A 10,393-nucleotide genomic window follows, 5' to 3' on the forward strand; every position below is an offset into this window, starting at 1 on the left:
GCCTGGCACAGAGGAGGCGCTCAGATCCTACAGCCTGGAACAGGGCCTGGCACAGAGGAGGCGCTCAGATCCTACAGCCTGGAATAGCATCTGGCACAGAGGAGGGGCTCAGATCCTACAGCCTGGAACAGGGCCTGGCACAGAGGAGGCGCTCAGATCCTACAGCCTGGAACAGGGCCTGGCACAGAGGAGGTGCTCAGATCCTACAGCCTGGAACAGAGCCTGAAACAGAGGAGGCACTCAGATCCTACAGCCTGGAACAGCAGAGGCGCTTGGTATGTATTCATTGACTACTTGTCTCTAGAAACACGGGTTCAAAGGCAGCGTCACTGAACTCAATTCAGCTAGCGTTCATCGAGTGCCTCCTGGGTGCTGGTGTTTCCACACGAAGGTTGTTGGAAGAACACAGCAGTGTGAATTCAGGGCTTAGGAAACCCCAAGACCGAAGGGTCCAGGCTTCCATCCAGAAGGCAGAGACGGAGCAGCCTTTCTCTCTCTGGGAATTTCCCAGCATGGTGACCTTGGACCTTGGGTGTGAAGTTGACTGATAAAATGTGTTCATTAAAGCAATTGACTGACACAAAGCCCTGAAGGAGAGTAAAGGTCAGGGAGCCCCATGACCCTGGGCCTGCTGCACACCAGGGAGCTTGGCAAACCAGGCCAGTGGCACACTGGTCTCTTCAGGCCCTCTCCTCGGCCAGCCTGGGATGATTAGAGGCACGCCACCCTGAGGTCACCCTCCGGTGTCAGTGTCAGCGGGGAGGTACTAGCTCACCCCAGGAAGAGGCTTCATAGAGGGGACCCAGTGAGTGTGGCCCCATTACCACCCCGCAGGGATGACTGGTAGGGGTGGGGTGGTGCACGGGATGACTCGCCCAGCTCTCTCGGGAGGGTGAGCTCAGTTCTGGAGTCCCTGGCTGGGGAGAGGCAGATCCTAGACAAGGGACAGGGCCTGGGAGACAAGGCAGGTGACACAGCAAGGGCTCATCTGCCTTCTCTTGAGTCTATACCTAGGGCAACCATCCCAGTGTCTCCCAGAATCCTCTTGGATGGCCTTGGCCCAGAGTGATGTCTCTTGGGGATGGCGAGGCTCAGGTGTGTGCGAGGGAAGGAGGACATTTAGGAAAGGTGAGGGGCAGGCCAGGGCACCTGCAGGACAGATGGCCCCAGGCAGAGTGGCAGTAAAAGTCTGTCGATGGGGCTCTGACATGCACAACAGTGAAAGTTGTCCTTGAACCTGCAGGTGCCTCTGACCATCAGTACAGTAAGACAAAGCCAGGTGATGGTCCATGACCCCTCAGAGCCAGGCCAACCTGCCCAGGCTGAGGATTGGACAAGACTGAGGGGAAGGGGTCACGGAGTGGGCTGGGCACATTGGAGGGGACCCTTTCAGGGTGGTGGTTTGTAACCTTTGTGAGGGACTCACAGACCCTTCCAAGAATCCAATGAGTGATATAGAGGATCCACATTCCCGGGAGAAAGCGTACACACACATACAAGTACACACACATACAAGCACGTCCTTCCATGGACGCCCCCCACCCCAACCCAAGCCATACTGCTAGGCGAGGGCCCTGGTAGAGGAGCCCCGCAAGAGGGGCTGCCCTTAGGGGGCCCTGTGCTCGCAACCTCCTTTCCACATTAGCCTTGGGGCAAAGGCATCCTGGCCCGCCTGCTCCTCCTGGCAGTGGCTGTGTAATGGGAAGGTCCCCTGGGCCATAGCACCCCAGGGGAAAAGGTGCTGCTGAGGAAGCAGGTTGGTGCCTGCTCAGCCCCCTGCCTGGGAATGTCTCCACCTAGCACAGCCTGGCACGGCCTGGGGCTTTCCTTTATTTTTACAAAGGGGCCCGGGGAAAGTTTGTGGTGAGTGTCAGCCTTGGAAATGTGAGGGAGAAAGGACTGGAAAGGTCAGTGGGGTCGGGGCTATGGGCGACATCTCTCCCCAGAGGGAAGGGCAAGGCCGGCCCATTGGGGCAGGCATGGAGCCAGGCCTGGCTGCTCTGTTCGGGCCTTAGGCCAGTCGAAACCATCAGGTGGGAAGCTTCCTGCTAGGAAAGCCCCATTTGGTGAGCCCCGCTGGGATGCAGAGGCCATAAGGAGCCTCAGAGCGTGAGACCAACGGGGAATGGAGCCTCTCCTGTCACAGGCTGGCTGCCCCCTCAGCCGCCCCCACCGGCCACCTGGATGCAGAAAACCTTGGGGAACGTGGGCCCCTGAGGGGGCTCTGCAGCATGCCTACCTGACCTACTGCCCTTTCCAAATTGACTTTAATGAGGTTCTCTCTGTTCCCCATTTCTTGCAGATGAAGCAATTTCCTCCTGGAGTCCTCCTGCAGCTTCTCTTCAACCTGGAATGATGGTGAAAGGGGCACTGGCTGCTAATGCACTGCTAATGCACTGTGGGGGTGGGAGGCATGCCTAGGGGGCTAAGGGACCCAGGGGAGGCCAGTGGATTTGGGCAGCTGCAGCCCACATGCTAGGGCCACTCACGGGCGTGCCTGGGCTGGAGGTAGGCTCCCAAGGAGCCCTCTCCTGGCAATGGGCCTAGCTCTCCACCTGAGCTCTGCCATGGCTTGTCCTATGCCAGGTTCCTAGCAAGCCACGTGTCCTTGGGAAACTGCACGGCCCCGGGGTCCAGTGTCTTTTTATCTATCAAATGGGTATGACAACAGTAGTGCCCATCTCACAGTGGCTTCTCTCTTCCACGGGTGAGAGTGTCCAGGGCTCAGTCGGGGTTCTCTACGGCATGAGGTGTTGCTGCGACTGGTGTGGACAGGAATGCCTCTCAGGTAGCATCTAATACCGTAAGTACCTCTCCCAGCACTAGCTGGAAGTGGGTCCTTGGGAAATGCTACTAGGATATTATCACATTCACCAGTGGACTCACCTCTCATTAGGCAGCAGCTATGAAAGAACTGCAGCCCGTGAAGCAGTGTTTAAACCCTCTCTGCCTAGACGCTTGCCTGGGTAGCAGGCAGCCCACCAAGAGCGTGGGAGTGTTGATGCTGCCCTCTGCTGGTCACTGCCGGCCCTGCAGCGTTTACGGGTGTGCTCTGGGCCGGAACCTTTGTTGGCTTCATGTTCGATGGAGAAACATTGTTTGAGCGTCTACAGAGCCCAGAGCAATAACACTTTGGGGAAAGGCGGCAAACTCTCTTAAATGAAAGGAGGCTGTGTTGAAACAATTCACGTTGTTTTTCTCCCTTGGAGCAGCCGGTGGGTTTGACAAGCGACCCTGTATTTAGAAGTCCGATGTTTACTTGGCAGCACTACTGGGGCTCCTTAGTAGGGGCAGAAAGAGGGACCCCAGGCCAAACAAGATCGACTGCCCTCAAGTCCAGTCGGACCCATAGCCACCCTCGAGGACAGAGCAGACTGCCCTGTAGTTTCCAAGGCTGTAAATCTCCATGGAAACACACTGCCACGTGGGTCTCCCTCAGAGCAGCTGGTGCATTCGAACTTCTGCCCTTTTGGTTAGCAGACACGTGGTTTAGACACTGCATCGCCTGGGTCTCTTAAAGAGGGATCACATGGAAATAACTGAAAACCCAGCAAACTCTCTTAGAGATTCTTTTTCTGGGCAGTGTGGCCCAGGGACAGACCTTCTAAGGACCTAGGTTACTTGGGAGCGGTCATGTAACTTCCAGGGTTTTAGCTTCCTTCCACGTCTAAGCAGTACTTTCCCACAGGCTTCAAAGGCAAAATCTAACCCTGGACTTCACTCTTATCCCAATGAATGGCCTCTCGGTTCCTCTATCCCAAACCTCACACCAACTTCAGCTCCTCCCCGGCTCCGTATCACATATCCAAGGCCTCTCCCCAGCTTCTCTCACCCACGCAATTTCCATACCTCCTCGCAGAGCAGGCCCTAGTCACCGCGGGCAGTGACCACAAACTAAGGAGCCTTTACCCTGCCCAAGGAGCTCGGGCGGCACCTCAGTGAAGCATTTGGCTGTTAACTGAAGGGTCAGTAGTTTGAATCTAAAAAACGAACCATAGGAGGGAGAGGTGGCAGTCTGCTTGTGTAAAGACTTACAGCCTTGGAAACCCCGTGGGGCCGAATCGGAATGGATGGGATGGCAGGGGGGCTTTTGTGTGTGACTCTGGCCCAGGCTCCAGGCGGGGCTCAGAGGTTGGCCTCTTTGCCTCCATTTTATCCCCCTCCCATAGTTTCTCCGTGGTACTGTGGGAGTTACCAAGCGACAGAGCAGCGTTGTGTGCCAGAGTCTGCGGAACGACATGTTCGGAATCGACAGTGTCCAATGTGGTTAAGGACTAGCCACGTACTTCAGGAGGGCTGGTGGCAGAGCAGGGACTGCTCCGCCCTGCCATTCGCCAGGAGTGGAACAGGCTCTGTGGTGGTGAGTGAGCCATGTGCTTCATACTTGAAATGTGACCATGGAGCACTAGAGATGTGGCTGTTGATAGTAAAAATGCATTGTTTTTACATGTTACTTCATTTTAATGAATTTTAATTGAAATGGTCCCATGTGACTAGGGTCACTAGAGTCAAATAGACTTGGCTTCTAAACTTGGCTTTCACCACCTCCTAACATTTGGCTGACTTTGAGTTAGGTCCTGTACTTTCTGCACCTTGGTTTCCTCATCTGTAAAGTGGGGGTGTGCTTTTCTAGATCATGGGGCTGATGTGAAAATAAAAAGAGATCAAATGTTTGGCATAATGTTTAGAGCATGAGAAATGATGGCTATCATTTTCATTATTATCATTAATCACAAATGTTATCCTATCCGTCATCTGTCTGAAAGCCTGCAGTCCCCATTGCCTCCATGGTATGTAGCTCCAACTATAAAACCATTGAGAGGGGGAAAAAACAAGGCAATCCAAAGATTCAAGGAGCCGATATGACTCCTATATGAATAAGACAGATGAAAGTAACTCCACACCTGGATAAATTATACTAAAACCACTGCCAGCCAAAGGAAAAGAAAATCTTAAAAGCAGATAAAGATAAAAGGCAAATTACACCAAGGTGCTACAGTTAGCTTATGGCTGACTTTTCAACAGAAACAACGGAAGACAAAAGACAATGGGGTGACATACTGCACGTTTTTATAATGAGCTCAAGGAGAATAATTGCCAATGTTGAATTTACTACTCAGTCAAATACATTTCAAGAATGATGTTAACTCACAGAATGTCACAAGGAAGGGACAAGCCAGCCAGGGTGCATTACAGCACCTCTGAAACATACAATTTTCCTCTAGTTCTTTAATGCTTCTCTCCCCCCTGCCCCCAAACACCACTATCATGACCCCAATTCAACCTTACAAATCCGGCTAGACCAGAGCAAGTACACAGATAAGCGCTCACAACACATGGAACCCCAGGACAGATAGCCCCTCAGGAAAAATAACGGGAGTAGCAATACCATGAGGGTAGGGGAAAGGTGGTGGTGGTGGTGAAAGAAAGAACCAATCACAATGATCGATGTATAACTGCCCCTCCACCAGGGGGATGAACAACAAAAATGTGGGTGAAGGGAGACAGCAGTCAGTGGGAGATATGAAAATAATAATAATTTATAAATTAAAAATTAAAATAATTTATAATTTATAAATTAAAATAATTTATAATTTATAAATTAAAATAATTTATAAATTATCAAGGGTTCATGAGGGAGGGAGTTTGCGGGAGGGGGGAAATGAGCTGATACCAAGGGCTCAAGTGGAAAATGATGATGGCAACCGATGTGCAAATGTGCTGACACATGGATGTATGCATGGATTGTGATAAGAGCTGTAAGAACCCCCAATAAAATGATTAAAACAAAAAGAATGATGTTAAGTGTAGAAAATTTCAAACACACACAAATTTGAAAGAATTTTCTATCAGCAAAGCCACATTGAAGAAAAATACTAAAAGATGTTCTTCAGGTAGAAGAAAAATGATCCCCCCAAACAGTAGTTCAGAGGTGCAGAAGAGACAAGCAGTAGAAAGGGTGAGAGATGGATAGATACAAATGAATACTGACCATATAAGAATACCAACGATGTCTTTTGAGATTTTAAATAAAGAGAGACATTAAAAACAAAACAAAAACAACCGATGGCACCCAAGTGTAGAGAGGCAATAAATGAAGTTAATGTTATTCTAAAGAGGAAGACATACCTATCAAGTAATATTCGATTTTGGTAAATCAAGAATGAACGACATTGTCTTACTCTCACTAAAAGAATAGATTAATGAAAAGGGAAAACGTCTAAGCGAATGGGAAGGGCAGTGGAATGATGGGAAACCATCCACTCAAAGGGCCGGGAGAAAGGAGGGAAAAGTGAACACCACACAGGTGGCTCAGGCCCCGGAGCCAGTATCTCACCGGCCACAGCGGACAGACGTTTATCTACACGTAGGCGCACAGTCTCAAGACGCGGACATACAGACACGAAAGGGAGAAGTGCACATTCACGATGTAACACAGAAACAACAACTCAACATCTGGTTGAGCAACAGACAGGACAATGGCCAGGAGCATTCAAATTCGGAACAACATCTTTGGCAAACGATCTCGTGGACATACGGAGATACAACAGCCAACACTTAGAATACGCGTCCTTTTGAAGTGCCCCCGGGGAGCATGGGACAGGCCTGACTGCAGGCAGGATCACAAAGGGGGTCTCCCGTCATGTCCAGATGCTGCGGTCACCCAGAGGGGTTCTCTGGACACAGGGCCATTCAGCTGGGAACCAACACAAAAGTAACCTGAAAATTCCCAGATATTTAGAAACTACGGAATCACTTTACACTAGACGTGGATCAAAGAATAAGTCACAATGAGAACTGGAAACTATTTTTACCTCAATCATAATGAAAGATCTATATACTAAGAATGTGAAGACGCCCCCAAAGAATGTGTCGGAAAGTAGGCTGCTGCAGCTGCAGCTAGGCCAGAATTTAGCCCCCTATCATTTGATCTTCCTTAGGATCCATTTAAATTTGCTCTAGCTTTCAGTATCTTCTACTTTCTTTTCAATTGAGGTTTTTATCTGTTTTACTTTATGATTGTTTGTTCCTTAATGTTTGTTTTGTATATGAACTCCAGGATAGGGAAATTTATAGAGACAATAACTGGATAAGTGGTTCCTTAGGGGTATGGCCAAAGAAGAGGTGGGGGAATGAAGAAAATGTTCTAATTCCAATTGCAGTGATGATGTACAGCTTTTATTGATGTATTGAACTATTTAAATGTATGATATGTGAATTATAGGCCAATAAAACTATTGGGGGGGGGTGCAGCTAAAGCCTCATTTAGAGGAACAGGTGTAGCCCAAGGGGGCAGTCTGAGTCCATGAGCATCGCTACAACTATTTTAATTAAAACTGTATCAATGCAAATTTGTTTTCAATTAGAAAGTATTTTCTAGAATGAAGCTTACAATGGTTTAGGAGAGTTCCAAATTTTTCTATTTTCTCCTTTATTCTTTGAGATGATTTTTCTCTGGGTCAATTCATTACAGGGTCAGTTAGAATTAAGATCGGATCCACCCATAAGTCATTTTCTTTCTTTTCGCCACTCAACTGTCACTGTGTGTGTGTGTGTGTGTGTGTGTGTGTGTGTGTGTGGCCCCCATGTCTGTCAAGTCTATTTTTTCCTCCAGATTATATTTTATACATATAATTTTTTTCAAGAGTATCTGATTATTCTCTCAAGCTCTCTTCAGTAACAGATTTCACTCAGTGTAGACTCAGCTACGGGTGTCATTCGAATGATTTCCAACAAGTCTACTGATGCTTGGACAATTTTCCTGGTCGTTATCAACATCATCAGCATAATCTGACGTTCCAGGTGGTTTCTAGTCTACTACAAATGCTAACCCATGGGGTTCTGATGGTCACTTTTAGCCGCATTCACTCAAAATTGGAGAACAGCGTCACTTGCCTTGATTTCTCAAGTCATCAGTGAAAGATTCCCTGCCCTCAGGATTGTACTGTCTTCTAGATTTGACCTTAGAGTAGCTTGTTTTCTCAGTAGTGACTGTCTTCTCAGCAGGGCGCTAGAGCTTCCAAGGGGAAAGAGTACAGCTTCTCCCGTGCCCTCCGGACCTCAGAGGTATTTTCATGTTAAGGTGTCCATGGCGCTGCCTTTGTCTCAGCGGCTATACCGCCCTAGGAGAAAGCTCTTCGGTGTGCAGGAACAGGTCTTCCTAGAACAATGGACATGCCTCCGCTCTGCACTTTTCAATAGAGTAACCACTGACCACATGTGCGTACTGAGCACTTAGGTTGTGGCCAGTGCAATGGAGGAGATGAATTTTAATGGGCTTTCGCTTAATTTCATTTTCCATAGCACATGCGCTTGGTGGTTGCTGTGATGGGGGGCTGAGGTCTAGCATATGCAACTCTTAAGTGTTTTCTCATGATGTGGAGGAAACGCAAAAACAATTGGACAGCGTCATACCCACTGGGGTCTGGAAGGAAAGCGATCTCATTAGAGGGTGAGGGGAGTACGGGATAGTCCAGAGGAGTGGTTCCTACGGAATCAGACAGACCTGGGTTCAAGTTCTGTGTCATTACTTTATCCAAGTGCACAGGAAGGGCTGCCTTTGCCTCCATAAGCCTTAGTGTTCTCAGCTGGGAGGTGGGGTTGAGAATGGACTGCACCCAATGGGGCTGCTGTGAGGGTTAATGGTGCTGACACATGTGCAGGTCCAGCTGAGGCTGCCCTGGCCCTACCTTGTTTTTCTCTCGAATGGTCTTGGAGATCATGTTATGTTCCGTGCAGCTCTTCCTCAGATCCTCCTTGAGTTTCTTCATTTCTCGATCCATGTCCTCGATTTGCTGAAAGGGTTTCAAGCACAGACACGTCAACACTCCCAGTGCGAAGGAGGAGCTGGGCATATGGCCTGAAGCCTCAGGGCCCCTTGATCGGGTTCACTGGGGGAGAAACCTCGTCAGGCGCTGCAGACCCATAGCCATGCCCCGTGAGAGGGCAGAGCGTCCTCGAAGGGCTGCTGGACTGTGATCTGTACAGAAGCAGACCGATGGGTCTTCTGCCCGTGGAGCCGGTGGGTGAAAAGTTCCTGTAGGGGGTGGGGGGCAGCTGAGCGCGTAATCTTTGTGCCCCCAGGACTCCTTAGTCTCGTATTAAACTCACAGCCATCGGGTTGACTCCCTAAGGACCCTATAGAGGCCCCATGCTGACTTGTGACGTGGGACATAGGAGCACACGGGGAGCACGCCCCTGTCCAGGGGTAGGACACCAGCAGCTCTGTAGATGAGAGCAGACAGGCTCATCTGTCTCTGAGGTGCAGCCGGTGGGCCTGCACCACCCTCTTAGTTCAAGGCCCAACTCACAGAGCCACCAGGGCTCCTTAGTCTGAGCTTCAAAACTCAAAACGCACTGCCGCTGAGCCTAGGCAGACTCAGCGCAGCTCTCTAGGGCAGGGTAGAATGGCCCCTATGAGTTTCTGAGGCTGTTAACTCTTTTTTTTTAAAGATATGAAAATAATAATTTATAATTTATCAAGGGGTCATGAGGGTGAGACATGGGGAGGGAGGGAAAAAAGAGGAGTGGATACCAAGGGCTCAAATAGAAAATAAATGTTTAGAAAATAACAGTGGCAACATATGTACAAATATGCCTGATACAATTGATGTATGGATTATTATAAAAGCTTTAAGAGAACCCTATAAAATGATCTTTTAATTAAAAACAAAAACACTTCTATTGAATATTAGGTTTGCAGAAGATGACAGATAACAGTGAAAGCCTAAAATTGAATTCAAGATTCTCCAAGTGGGTTAACCCTCAATTGAATCCCTTCTGACCATAGGCTGTTAACTCTTTACGGGCGTAGAAAGCCCCATCTTTCTCCCAGGAGTGGCTGGTGTTTTACGCTGCTGGACTTTGTGCATCGCTGCCCAAGGATGAGCAACCACTACGCTTGCTTTGTCCCTTCTCCTGGGGGCAATTTGATATCTTTAAGGCCAAGTAGACTTTTTCCACGGGTTATTTACAGTGCTGGGTCAAAGGAAATCGTTCATTTCCTTGGAAAACAAGCAGGATCCTGAACTAAATGCATGCTATCCATCAATGCATCAGAATCCTTGCCTGGGGTATGTTTTTGAGAACAGCCTAAATATGGACACGCCGTTGGGAAGACAGGCTGGGCACAGCTTTGGGAGAACAGAACAATGAACTGATTCTTTCCTTTCTCTATCCACTTGAGGCCGAGAATGGGAACATTCCTGGTGTGGCAGAGACCGGGCCTCCTTGCCTAGGGCTCAGTAGCAGAGCCAGAGCACCGAGTGGGAAGATGAGAACGATGTGAAAATGGGTCTTGGGGATGGTCCAGCAGCAGTCGTCGATGCCACTGAGAGCTACCCTCAAACAGAGTGGAACGGGCAGGTCTTAGGCTACCGACAGTTGACCCTCA

General features: G+C 49.2%; 1 protein-coding gene across 1 annotated transcript in view; it reads right to left on the reverse strand.

Annotated features, from left to right (window-relative positions):
• The window catches only part of FHAD1 (forkhead associated phosphopeptide binding domain 1), a 169,433-nt gene that overhangs the window by 87,838 nt on the left and 71,202 nt on the right, over positions 1 to 10,393 (reverse strand). Inside the window, exons 8-9 of the mRNA XM_045298951.1 lie at positions 8,691 to 8,795; positions 2,240 to 2,347 (exon numbers count right to left, since the gene is read on the reverse strand). Of these exons, the coding sequence (XP_045154886.1) occupies positions 2,240 to 2,347; positions 8,691 to 8,795 (213 nt within the window). The remainder of the gene's footprint in view (positions 1 to 2,239; positions 2,348 to 8,690; positions 8,796 to 10,393) is intronic.

This window comes from Echinops telfairi, unplaced genomic scaffold, assembly GCF_000313985.2.
Source record: "Echinops telfairi isolate 266 unplaced genomic scaffold, ASM31398v2 ScPeMD7_7457;HRSCAF=8495, whole genome shotgun sequence".
Taxonomy (NCBI): domain Eukaryota; kingdom Metazoa; phylum Chordata; class Mammalia; order Afrosoricida; family Tenrecidae; genus Echinops; species Echinops telfairi.